The sequence below is a fragment of the Typha angustifolia genome, chromosome 7 (genome assembly GCF_048772165.1).
Source record: "Typha angustifolia cultivar Huaian chromosome 7, ASM4877216v1, whole genome shotgun sequence".
In the NCBI taxonomy this organism is placed as follows: Eukaryota; Viridiplantae; Streptophyta; class Magnoliopsida; order Poales; family Typhaceae; genus Typha; species Typha angustifolia.
Genome location: NC_133245.1, coordinates 15,362,953 through 15,376,752, shown reverse-complemented (window position 1 = coordinate 15,376,752; position 13,800 = coordinate 15,362,953). Strand labels below are relative to the sequence as shown.

The 13,800-nt window shown below is 38.7% G+C and overlaps 2 protein-coding genes across 7 annotated transcripts; one reads left to right on the top strand and one right to left on the bottom strand.

Annotated features, from left to right (window-relative positions):
- Nucleotides 1–479: 479 nt before the first annotated feature.
- On the top strand, nt 480–5,495 carry LOC140763254 (uncharacterized). 6 transcript variants are annotated; one of them, XR_012104810.1, is made up of 5 exons: nt 480–855; nt 1,812–1,960; nt 4,442–4,599; nt 4,675–4,738; nt 4,820–5,495. XR_012104810.1 is itself a non-coding variant. In XM_073101359.1 (4 exons), exons 1-3 carry the CDS (start codon nt 670–672, stop codon nt 4,578–4,580), a joined length of 474 nt encoding a protein of 157 aa, XP_072957460.1. In that variant the 5' UTR covers nt 480–669; the 3' UTR covers nt 4,581–4,599; nt 4,675–5,495. The 6 variants fall into 6 exon arrangements, 3 of the variants coding, with proteins under 3 accessions (XP_072957460.1, XP_072957459.1, XP_072957458.1); XR_012104809.1 differs by having other exon boundaries at nt 481–855; nt 4,697–4,738; XM_073101359.1 differs by having other exon boundaries at nt 4,675–5,495.
- Nucleotides 5,496–9,125: 3,630 nt separating this feature from the next.
- LOC140763125 (dof zinc finger protein 1) lies at nt 9,126–11,821 on the bottom strand. The gene is made up of 2 exons (XM_073101187.1): nt 11,612–11,821; nt 9,126–10,860 (listed from the first exon to the last, which is right to left on the bottom strand). Exons 1-2 carry the CDS (start codon nt 11,633–11,635, stop codon nt 9,820–9,822), a joined length of 1,065 nt encoding a protein of 354 aa, XP_072957288.1. The 5' UTR covers nt 11,636–11,821; the 3' UTR covers nt 9,126–9,819.
- Between the last annotated feature and the right edge of the window lie 1,979 nt (nt 11,822–13,800).

Here is a 13,800-nt window from a genome sequence, read left to right as displayed (position 1 = left end):
GTCGGGTCCTTTGCCGGTCGAACCGGGGGCAGCAGGCCGGCCTAGGTCGGACGGGCTGCCAACGTAGCCTCTCGTCGGGAGGGTAGTACGGACACGTGGCGGTTGCGACTGTTTGGAGGATGCAGAGGGGATGATTGCCTGTGATGATGCCATGGTAACGTAATCAGTAAGCATTAAAGCGGAAAAAACCCCAGTTCTGCCAGCTCAGCCTTAGCCTTAGCCTTTCTCCTTTTCTTTTCCTTTTTCTTCCCTTTTTTGTTTTTTAAACAAAATAATAATAATTTTATTCATCAGCAGCTTTTGTATACCACTCACTCTATTCTGGGCTTCGAAATGCACAATGGGCCTGCAATATTATTGTTTGGGCCTATTCCTTGTAGCTGGGCTTTAGATTTGATACTAGAAAATCGTTGAAAGAAAGGAAAGAAGATATTTCGCCCGTTGCGAACGGCACTCGTAGAAGTCGTGTCCCGTGACGGATTTTACCCTTTCCCTCTCCTTCCCTTCTATTTCTTTTCCGCCCGCCCCCTTCGCAGAAACCTCCTCCTTCTTTATACTGCCTGTCGTCTTTTCTCTCCACGACTTTTGTTTTGTTCCTTTCCTATCTAAGAAGAATCCAAACGCCCATCTTAATTATATTATAGGGGAAAAGAAGAGAGGGTTGAAGGAATGACGAAGCTGTACGCGCAGGCGTTGCCACCGACGGATCTAAACAAGAACACGGAGTGGTTTATGTACCCAGGGGTCTGGATCACCTACATCTTGATCCTCTTCTTCTCATGGTTCCTCGTTCTCTCCGTCGTCGGATGCACCCCCGGCATGGCGTGGACCATCGTCAACCTCTCCCACTTCGCCGTACGCCTTCTCCCCTCCTCGATCTGTTGTTATCTTGCTGTTGGTTTTTGATGAATTGGCCGATGGGCGGTGAATCTGTCCATTTTGTTTAATTGGTACTCTTAGATGGTCTTATTTCGCGGGGTTTTGGGATCGGCACAGGTGTTTCGGCCCATCTCTTTGTAGGAATTGTAATGCACGTATCTTCTTCTTTTATAAATTCAGACATTGGGTTTGATATTAGATGATTTCGTGGTTAAATTGAGGTGAATGATTAAGGAAATCGAAGGGGTATCAAAATTTAGATGCATGAGAACTAAAAGGCGCTACCTTTCGTTCATCTTTTAATAGGAGAAAGTTGTCGTGAAAGTCCGCCTGATTTGGTGCAATTAGGGCACGAGACGTACGTTCTTCCTAGTGGCCAAGATTTAAGGAAGTTTTTAATATGTCCGCGTGCAAGTAAACTTCGCTGAGTTCTTCTAATCTGTATCCTCTGCTAGTTCTCATGTACGTGTTTTCTCTAGATTTTCTTTTAAAGATATCATGGTCTGTTTACGTTTGAACCGAAACCAATTATGCCAAGCCTGTGCATCAGTTCTGGTTATAAATATTCCGACTCATTGGTTTGGTGGCAAGATTTGTTACCTTTTAGGAGTCATGTAATGAAACCTTTGGTCTATGCTGTGAAACAGGAGATACCATGCAGAGCTATTCCCTATACATGTCTTGATTCGGAATTGAGTTTGCTTTAAGGACGTGGATACTGTCATGCGTCTTAGGTGGAAACGTACTTTTGTTTAAACTAGAGACAGCAATGTGTTTTTAATGTGCTTTAAGTGTTGCTTTGTTCTATTGGCTGAAAGTAAATTCTTTTAAGGTTTTCATATTCCTTATATGGTTATCTGTTCGCTGATATTCTCTACATGTTCCGCTTCTCCCAATTTTGCTATTTTCCCTGATGAAATCTTGCATTTCAGATAACTTATCATTTTTTCCACTGGAAGAAGGGGACTCCCTTTGCTGACGACCAGGGTATGTACAACACTTTGACTTGGTGGGAGCAAATAGACAATGGCAAACAACTCACTCGCAATAGAAAGTTCTTGATTGTGGTACCCGTTATTCTGTAAGTATTCTTTCATCTTCCCATTTTCAGTTTGGACGCTGCTTGTGGCATGTAAATGCAGAAGGAACAATGTGCATGATGAAAATACTCACCTATTATGTGTGCATTATCCACTACAATTCATTTACCATTTTATACCAGCTTATTATTTTACATTTGTATTTTGTCTCTTGGTACACAATGCATGGGCTTGTAGATGCAACTCTAGCTTCATTTGTCCATGCTAGAACTGTCTACTATGTAGGACTTCTTTTTTCTGGTCGGTCATATATTTCTGTAGTTTCTTTAGACTTCTTTTTATGTGCTTGGCAGGCTGTGCAAAAGGCAAATGCAATGTAAGAAACTTTAATTGCAGACATGGATGTAACTAAACAGCAATTGAAAGAGGTAGGGCAACTGGAAAAACTATCCCAACTCGATCAGTAGGATAATCATCCCTACCTCTAATTATCACTATTAGCATTAGAAATTTCGTAAATCTCATAAACTTTCGAGTGATGTAGTTTCCTAGTACAAGAAGAAGATGCTACGAAGAAATTTCGACTATTTTAGGGTTGAACGCTATAGTTACTTTTTACCTTGTTACACATTTATAATTAAAATTTGAGGTGATTATTTATCATTGCGCTGTTGTCCTTACCATGGGTAACTGGATCACAAGTTTTGATATAGTTTTATAAAGTGACTAAACTTGTATCTGGCGGATTCTGGCAAGATCTGTTCTGTAATAAGATACTCCACATATATTTAATTCTATTTAACTTTTAATATATTCTTTACAGATATTGTTATACTGGCAAGATGTGTTTTGCGGTAAAAGAATGTATAGTTTCATTCTGGTGACACTAACATGCTCAAGATTCTGGATATGCAATATAAATGCATATCTGGTTGAACTCGAAGAAAGATACTATTTGTCCTCTGATATATTGATTGCAGATTCTTGTTGTTATTATAATTATTTTCGGTGGTAGTAGTAGTATGACTCTGTTTGCTAGAGAGAAATGTAGAATTTTTGTATGTGGAATGGGGAGGTGACACTTGCAGATGAGATAGTAATGTTGGAGGAGCCGTTTTTAATTCCCATCGAAAAGCTGATCCAAAACCAATTAGTTTCCGCTCTTATTCCCCCTCCTGTAACAAATATTTCTAGATCCCCATCTGACCTTCTCCCCTTCTTTGGATCTTCATGCATGGACCTCTCTATCCCATTCTCCCTCTCTTTAGCAGTTTAGCCAACAAACATCATCACATGTCTCCATTCTCCAATCGATATATCACTTTACCTCCTCTTCTGGTTCTACTTGATCCATTTTGACCGTTCTTTTACACAGTGAAACTGACTTCACAGATGGACTTCTGAGCATACCAACCGCACTTAATCTGCTGAAGATTGACTATTTCATATTTCTTAGTTATTTTGAGTTCTGAACTCCAAAATCTAACAACACAGTTGCATCAAACCTTCTTACACAACATTTGTATATATTTGTTAGTTTTAATAGACTATACTAAACTCCTTTTGTTTATGCACCTTATGGTATTTATTAGATTGTTCTTATGCTACAAGTTTGATGAAAATGTATGTACTACTTCTCAATGGCCTTGTTTGATCCTCACCTTTCTGTTGCCATATGTTACAGAAAATAACAAACTCCAGCGACAACTGATAACAACATGCTTATAGTTATGCGAACATGTACATTCTAGTATCTGTGTGATCTTTGTTACTTGAGGTTCTCAGTTTGATTTTGTACTATATGGACCAAAAAAGGTCTCAATTTTGGTGATAATTCTATAATTAGAAAGGGTGTTGCCTAATATAATCACCTAATGTTGGTTAGCTTCATTGCTCTATGTTCCATTCACTTTAGGAATAACATTTTTATTTATTCTAGAATACAACTCTTATTTCAGAAATACAATTAAACATCATAATAATCTCAGTCTAAGATATAAATATTATTAATCAAAATTGCATCTTATTAATTTTTTATTGATATATATCCTATAAATCTACTTTATATCAAATCAAAAAGTATTAATAGTAATTTTAAAAAAATAAAACATATAATTTTTAATTTTATCCTTCACTTTATATCACATTAAAAATAATTATTACACTTATCTTCTAGAATACAGGTAAACATAAAATAAACATAAAATTAGTTATTCCTGGAATAAATATCTCATTTTGAAAATAACAAAGATAATATTTATTCTAAAATTGATCTTATTTCTAAAATAAACGATGCTTAAGTGTTTTTTGATGTTGGTATCTATACCATCTTTGTTATAAGATGTATCACGCTTGTTAGTAAGATTTATAACAATTTTAAGATTCATTTTAACAAAGTGTAAATGTGTCCATGTTTTTGTAGTTAACATTCTTCTGTTAGTGGAGAGATGCCTCTAGATCATAGTTCGGGCTTTGGAGTATTTTATCAACTGACTAAAATATGAGCGGTTCCTTTCTGGCAGGTACCTGATAGCTTCACACACAACAGACTATCAACATCCAATGCTTTTCCCCAATACTCTCGCAATGATCGTTCTGGTTGTTGCCAAAATGCCTAACATGCACAAGGTCCGCATCTTTGGAATAAATGCTGGCAGTTAAGCGGCACTGCTCGAAAGATGTAAGCATTATCACCCTTGTGTTTGTTGCTGGATGCCGATAACCTACTAGAGTGTAAGATTAAGATCATCAATAGATGTTCTGTAATTTCTGTACAGAAATATTCAGAAGAAGCTGGAAACGACGCTGTGCTTCTCTCGGTAAAACAAAAGTCGTCTATGAACTTTCTTGTTGCTATCGGCTTTTCCTTACAAGTACCTGTTGTGTGTTACCTTGTACAGTTCCTCATTCTACGAAGAACAATACATTGCTACAATTCGAATAAATAGGACATGCTGCTGTCTGTGTCATCCCAAAGGTGATGATGGGAATATGACACAATTATTATTATGAATAGTCATAGAGGATGTCGGGTTATGCTTTAGAAACGAGACACATGATTCCTGCATCTTTGACAGGTGATGATGGATTGTTTTGTCTATTAGTTCTAGGATTAATGACTTGATTAGGCCTCATCTTTGATATTGTCGGGGCTTGCTTATTCTCAGAGGTGGCACAATTACAGTTTGGTTGCTGAAATGATAACAAGAAGACATGCATTGTTTCCCATGGTGAGCTGATTACAAAGCTTCCTAGGGATGCTCTTTGAGAGATTGGTGAATAAGGTTGAAACTATCTTGAAAAGAGAGGTGGTGTTAGGATTATGATGTGCTTTTGCATTGAAAAAGCTAAGCGAGTCTAGGTAGATGACTGATATTAAAAGATAAGCTTTCATTGCTGATAAGCTAGACTTTATGTTCAGCTTTATGCCTGCCATTATTTTGTCTATTTGCTATTTTTACCATTATTTTTTATATGTATTATTCTGACTTACCATTAAATGATGATAGGTTGTTTTTTGAGGAAAATAATGTGATGTTAATGGGCAAAATTGTTGATGATTGACGAGCCCAATAATATTGTCTTGTCCCCCCTTTCCATCACATTAATTCCATGCACAGTGAAGCAATATTGTGGCAGGAATATTTGGCAAAACATTGGATGACTCTAACTTGAGATGCAAATAATTACTGTCTACAAGCTTACGGGAAAATAAAATATTAAATTAAATACATTTTATCTGTTTTTTTTTTTACTTTGGATTAAAATTATTTTACCTGAATGTGGTTGTGTATTAAGATGCTCCCTACATTTTTTATTAAGTTACAACGATTAGATATTTTATCCAAAAATAACAACAGTATTAGTGCTGCTCCTTAATCTTCAAAAATTGGTACTAGGTTGAACAAAAGTTATTTATTCATCTGAACTTCATTTTGTACCATTAAATCATCTTGAATTTTATTTTAGAAACATACTTTGTTTAATAGAAATAGAATTATTTAAATCTTTATTTAGAAAAAGATTTGGCATTAAATTATTTAAGTTATTTCTCATCACCTCCGTTAACAATGTTTGTATTTGTAGTTTAGTTAAGAATGTAAGGAGGCAATACAAAAGAAAGTATAAGAGGTAAAATAATTTTGGTCCAAATATGATAATGCCCTCCAATATGCTGCAAGGTACATGAAATACTTTCAGGAGATTTATTAGGGTCAACTTGTCTTTTTAATTACCATTCATATACTACTAGATATTATTGTTTGAGCCCCTTCATTTTATTTTTAATGTCTCAAAATTATCTTGATGTTAATTCTCTTAACAAATCATTATGATATTGATGATTTAACTATAAATATAAAATGATCTTTGTATCCCTGCATAAATTTTAGCCTATCCTTAAGCCTCAAATCCTGTTTAACATCTCGTTATCATCATGTACTTCAATTTAAGTTATAAAATGGCAACATCTCATTAATTTATCTCAAAACTGGGTGAGAATTTATTGCTGCTCAACCTATGAGATAATTAATAACAAGAGTTTTAAAGTAACTTAATAGCTCTCTTTATAACCATTTTATTTTTTATTTTTTATATTTTGAGAGAGAAGTAAAACAGTGTCGTTGGGATTTGGAACTGAGTACATCTATTTAACATGAGCCCCTTTAATTATATGAACACTATTCAATGACAATCATTTCATTTTCTTACATTCGTTTGGACCACAAGGGATTAAAAATGACACCAGAAAACTTAGGGCCATATGGTAAAGCAAAACATAAAGGTGATTTTAATAAAATGGATAAAGCTTATTGCTGAATTCAAGTTGGTTGAATAGTCGTTTCAACTTACAAACACACTGGTCCAATTAAGAGAGATCTAGCTTTTTCTCTACCAAACTGCAGAGGTCCCACCCACTTGGGGTTGGGTGGGTGCGAGTGGAAAGAGGTGTGGTGTCCAATTCACACAAACATATGACAGGGATCTCAAGACTGTAGCCATTGACTTGATGCAGATTTGAAGAGTCTTTTTCTTCCATCCACCGATCGAGCAACTCCTATTACTCCTATTTCAGACCAGAAAATGGGGTTCATGTGCAGTAGTTCTTCTTCCACCAATGAAAGTTATCAGTTGCCTTCAAATTCTAGACTATGGTTAGAGAACAAGATAAACATGTTAATTGTTTGAGTTTCTCTTTGTCAAGAAATAAAACTTCTCCTTTTCTTCTATTTAAAATCTATAATTCATATAATCTCTCTACTGGGTTACCATTAATTTTTCTTTCCTCCCAAAAGAAAACCTCGTGATGACAAGAACGTATAAACTGTTCTCTTATCTTTTTAGAAAGAGGAAAAGAATTGTATTTTATACTGGACCAAAAAAGGATCCAACATAGACAGAAAAACCCATCTGTTTCTAACCCTTCTTCCTCACTCTAGATCGTTGTGTTCTACAAATAAGTCTTATTTCCTTGTTATTCTCAATTAAATTGTGGCCAAGAAGGTACAAATGGCACTCCAACACATGCATGCCTTCCTCCAGAGACACACACAGAGAGAGAGAGAGAGAGAGAGAGAGAGAGCATCGAATTCTGTGCGCCATCGTCTCGTGAAATGGTTCTGTTGAAACAGGACAAACGAATAGATTCTTGCATCCGTACTTCTCATCCTTGTTTTTTTTTGATATCTCTAGCGACTAATGACGCTTCTTCGGTTGGGAGGGAAACTCGACGATATTTTGTTTACACTCGTAAGAATCTAACGATCATAGCAGAACTTTGCTAACTTTCACCTTCTAAATTCATAATTTTGTACTTCAAAGTAGCATAAATCATGAAGCTAGGAATTACGCCTACATTCCGCATTGCTACAACCTACAACTGTGCGAGAGAGAGCCAAAAAGAAATGCCAAACAACTGAGAGCAAGTAATAAATGACATCTACTTGAGCTATGGCATAAAGATGCAAGGGGACGAGGACAAACGACTAGGAACTGTTAGATAAGAATCAAGTCCAGAGCTATAAATGACACACAATTACTATGTTGCATGCGAAGTAAAAAAAAAGAAAGAAAGATTCACTGTATCTTTATCTACGAGCACAGCGGCTAAGTTATCCGGCTCTGCCACCATTTGTTTTTGCACCTATTCTCCTAGGAATACGAGAGAAGGAGAATTCATATAAAGAGGATTCATGTGGAAGAACTAATAAGAAGGCCACAATATCTTCTTTTTTTACAAAAAAATAATAATATATATACATTAAAGAGAGGGAGCCCTACAAATAAAGTACACCAAGCATCACGATAGATAGATAGATAGATACGAGAAATCTAACAATCTTTTAAAAAATTTGGGATTTAGGAAGTATATCAATAAAGTAGTACGCATTCCTTAACAGCACGCATTAAAATAGGCGATAATGAAGTAATTTATTAGTGCCACCATCAACAATGTGGGGGGGGGGGGGGGGGAATAATTCCTCATCCCCCATCCCTAGGGGAATGTTTCTGTGGGACCCTAAAAGAGAGATGAATGCATGGGGAAGGGGAAGTGGCATGCCAGTTCATTAATTAAAAGAGAAAAAGAAGCAAAGACATGGGAGGAAGTAATCATACATGGGTTTGATATATGAGTGGGCACAGGAATCATTAGGTAAAAAAGAAGAAGAAACTTTTCGTTGGGCAGGTGAACTGGCTCTCCAATTGACTGCCCTTTCAAAATAGAGTGGGTACAGTGGTGGGGTGTAATTGTCATCCATCTTTCTTCTTCTTCTTCTTCTTCTTCTTCTTCTTCCACCCTGCTTGTTTTGTTCTATATATCTATATCAAAACCCATGACTCCATGAGGAAAAAAAGAAAGGGCGTGATGGGGGGGGGGGGGGGGGGTGAAGAGTGGGGGATGTACCTTTCAATTAAAATACTACAATTTGCTATGCGTTACTACCGCTTCCAGATGGCCTAACAACACATGAGATAAAATAAATGGGCATGTGATGGAGGAGGGAAGAAGCCTTTGGGAATGAGTGTTGTCGTTGTTGTCATACCTACTTATTCTCTTCTCTGCTCCTCTCTATGCTTTCATGGCTGGGAGAATCTTGGTTGGGATGATGAGACAGGACGTCTCAGACCTGCTACAGAAGGAGTGAGAGATAGATGACATATGAAAAGCCAAAAGATAAAAGAGAAAGAGAGAGAGAAGACACTGATATAATAATAATAATAATAATAATAATAATAATAATACAAATTACATTCAAACCTCTTGTTTTGATGATATAAATAAACAAATAGGACATGGTTACTTTCCTTTTTGCTACTTTAGTTTGAGCACACCAAATCTTTCAAAGTCCCACAGTTTTTAAGATACACAATACCAGATTATTTTTTTTCCAAAACACATAAGATACATGGGAGAGCCCATCCTTCTTTCCCTTTCTCTCTTCTTGTTATGATCAAATGTGAATGGTGCAATACCTATAAGAAGTATGGTTATCTTCTCCCATGTTATCCCTGCAAAGGAAAATTAGAAATAAAACGAAAATAAGGGGGGGGGGGGGGGGGAAACCACAACAACAACAAAAAAAATCTAGGCCTCTCTGCTGTTTCTTTCACCACACATCCAAGATCCACCTTGTAAAAGACACCCTCTTGAAGCCATCCTAAAAATAAGCTTCACATGCCCACAGTGAAGTATGAAGAAGAGAATATGAGAAACTAAAAAAGAAGAAAGTAAGAATCAGGTAGAACTCCATGTAATCACCCCTCTCTGTCTGCTGTTAGTCCTGAACAAACTCCAAACAAAGTCATTGATCACCACCACCACCACCACCACCACCATAAGAACACCAAAAAGAGATAAAAATAAAGAAGTAACATCACTCTTCCTCTTTTCTCAAGTATTCTACCATGCTCCTCCTCCACCTATCATGCCATTCCAAAACCCAGGAGGATCCCCACCTTGCCCCCTATTCTGATCAAACTCAGCAGTTGTTGGAGGTACTACTGGCTTCAAGTCCTCAAATGGCAAAAGTATTCTATTCTCCTGCACCCCTTGCAAGCTTCCATAACCATTTCCACCCCCTCCACTACCACCAATTCCATCGAGAGGAAAACTAAGTGTAGGAGGCCTGAACTCTTGTAAACCAAACCCAGTTGGGTACTCTGGTATTGGCATAGGCAAGAAGGGCCCCAGTCCTCTGCCACTCATCCCACTCCTAAGCAGCTCCATAGCAGAAAGGGCACCAACACCAGTGCATGGATTGCTACCACTGTTACTGTTGTTAGTTGTGATGTTGTTCTCATTGGCTGCAGTGGTGTTGCAAGCACTGCTGCTCTCCAAGTTTGGGAAGTGATCATTGAACTCAGTCAAGCTATGGTGTGGGAAAGCAAGGTTGAGGTCCTGACCCTCGTGGAATTTTGGGTTCTGAGAAGAGGAGGAGAGGGAGATGTGTTGCAAGGTGAGGGGTGGAGGGAGCTTCCCTGAGGTGGTGCAGATTGCGGAGGTTGATGTAGTGATGCTTGAGGAAGCTGGAGGGGCGAGAGAGGTAGAAACAAGGGATGTGGAGGAGGAGGTGGTTGTGATGGAGGAGGTGGACGACCTCTTGTTCTTCCGTGATCCACCACCAACTGGCACATTCCTAAGCGATCCACCCTCAGTCCAATACCTCCTACAAGTCTTGCAGAAGTATCTTGGCTGGGTGAGGCTGTAGTTGTTATAGTAGCAGAACTTGGTGTTGGTGGAGTTGCACCTAGGGCAATTGAGGGGCTGATCCTTTTGAGGTCTACTCCTCCTCTCCATTAGCTGAGGCCTGGTTGTGGCGGTGCATGTGGTGCTGCTTGCGTTGTTGTTGTGGTTGTTGTTGTTGTTGTTGATGATGATGTTGTTGCTGTTGCTGTTGCCTGAGCTCATCATCTCCTCTATGGGCTTCATTAGCCCTATCTCCTAAAGGAAGCCAGATCATTCCCATAGGAACAAAGGAGAGAGAGGGAGGGAGGGAGGGAGGAGGAGTATTAGCAAAGAGGATGTGGTAGTAGTAGTAGTATATCAAACATAAATATGTAGATATATATATGGAGCATCTATATGAACAAGAAGAAAACAAAAGAAAAGCATACAAAAGAAGGATCAAAGAGGGAAAAAGGAGGAGATTGGGAAACAGCTAACAAAAGATGAAAGAGAACCCACAAAGACACAAACACACACACTTTGAAGTTTGTATGTAGATTGTACATCACAAGAACAAATCTAGCCTTTTCATGCCACTGCTTTATTACATAAGCTAAAAGGAATGGGAGAGAGAGAGAAAGAGAGAGAGAGAGAGAGAGGAAAGTAAAAGGTAGGGAGAAGAAAGTGGTGTGCTGCTTTCAAGAAGATTAAAAGGAGGAGGTGACAGGAATTAAAGGCTTAAAGCCAAAGGAAGGAAAGGTGTGAGGAAAGAGATGATACACTGGTCTGATGAGAGAGAGTTCTCTCCCTCTCTAAAAAGGCAGGCACACCCTCTCATATACACCAAACCAAAACAAAAAATTCCACATCAAATTCATCAATTCCACAAAATCCAGTGCAATCAAAACAATCATCTCCAAAAAAATCCACACAGAATTAAAGCACCAAGAACAAGGAACTACCCAAGAAATAACCCAGAAACAAATCATACCCACAGCAAGATCCAAGACATAGATGCTAGATTTACCTGAGCCCACTGGGCTGTATCCATGCAAAGCTCTTGCAGGTAGTACTTGCGTGTCAAATCGCCCCTTTCCTGACCTAGAAGAAGAGAGCAATCTTTTTAAGAAGAAGAGGAGGAGGAGGAGGAGGAAGCCAGCAAGAGAAGAATGTCCAAGGCTGGGGTTAGTGGAATCATGATGTGGGTATTGCCTCTCATCTCATATCTGAGAGAGAGAGAGAGAGAGAGAGAGAGAGAGAGAGGTTGATAGTGGATTCTCTAATCTATTTTATTTTATTTCTTTACAAATTACCCTCTATACTTTAGTCTTATTGCAAACACCTCCCTCAATTAGCACATCTGCGTATTGCCAATTTGCCATGTCAAGCTGAGGGTGTGTTCTGCAAGAAGGAGAAAGAAATATAGAATGCAGGTGGGCATTTGCAAAAAAGACCCTCACATTTTATACTCCCAATTATATATATATATATATATATGTATAAATTTTGGTTGAAAATAGTATGATTTGCGTGTGTCTCTCTTGATTGGTCATTGCTACCTGTTGGTGAGCGCTGGAACAGTGTGTGAGTCAACCACAGGGTTGGTTTACGGTGGGGGTAAGCGAACCGACACGTGTGGATGAGGACGTGGCACGTGCGTCCAGAATGGTGGCCAGCATATGGGGCCCCCGACAAAAGCTTGAGGGAAGTCACGCTTGTGGTGGCCCACTCTTAGTGCGTAGAAGAAATCGGGGTGGGCTGCCGATAGTGACATGTGGAGGAGAGAGAAAGTAGGATTTTTTTTATAAAAAAAAGAACAATATATAATACAATTAATTACGTCTACACCCGCTAATTATATCTGATTTTTAAGTAGACTTCTAAACTTCTTTATATTACAGTACCCTCGGGATAAAATAAAACGGGTAACGGCGGTGATGGAATACGTGTAATAACTAACTATACCTCTAACAAGTGAACAAGATCATCAATTTAATCAGCAAAAAATATTAATTTTTAAAAGTACCTAAATAACCTCATCAATTCTCCTCGTCACCCTGTCTTATGTCTAGCACCATTATGCCCAGCACTGTTGCGGGGAGTTCGCACCAGCAACGAGCCCTCAAAGTATTTTTTACAAGTTTGGGAAAATTAAGAAAAAAGGGTCTTAAAGGACTCCACCCACTAATTAGACTTCATTGTGTTCTCCGTTGCCATCGCCACCTCAAGGATCCACCTCGCTCTTGCCTTCCATTCCACGATACCCCTTCCCCATCACAACCCTCTCTTCAGTCCCCAAACCCAACACCATCGTCATCGGCATCCAAATCCTTCACATCAAAGGCCTTGTCACCCTCTTTTCTGGCATCTCTACCACCATACTACGACAGGCTCTCTTCTCCACCACCCCCGTCGGTCTTTACGACATCCTCAAGAGGCGTTGGTCCCCCACTGGCAATGATGCCTCCCTCCCCCTCTATCACAAGGTCCCTGCTGAGGCATGTGTGAATAGCGCAGGAGTCGGCAACCTCGCCGACATCACCGTAATGTGGATGCAAGCCAACGGCTACCTCCTCGTTAGCTAGCGCCGTAATTACCACAGCATCTTGGCGGTCGACGGTAGTAAAGAGGAGGAAGATGATTGAGTCTTTTTTATATTAATATTATAAAAAAAATTAAATTATATTAATATATAATTTTTTGTCTTAATTTAATTAAAGAGTCCTATAAAGGTTACGAGAGCATCTAGATTATTTTGAATTAATTTCGTCTGATATGACTACCACATAAGCTGACTTCCTCAATTTTTCTAACGGTACACTGACGAAAAGGTGACATTAAAGATTCTCAAAAGCCTAGAACCATCGATTAAAAAAAGTAAATTATGAAGCCCAAAGACACCAGCTAAATAACAATAAAGGAAATACAGCTCTAGATGAATTCTTATGCAGCTTAAAGTCATCGTATGACTGTTGTGACTCAAGCGGTCAAAGTTACAACCTCATAAAATCATGAAAAAGATTTGAGGGAGGTCAAGGAGCACAAATGCTAAGGCACGAGTTATTAAAATCCCAACCAATCTTACTCCGCAACGCACCAAACTGGCCGAACAACCAATGGTAGTCATCGACTACCATGGCGAGAGTTTGGGAGGAGGCCAAGTGAGGAGCCCTCATCAAATTGCTTTACCCCATACCGAATCATCCAAATGGTGGC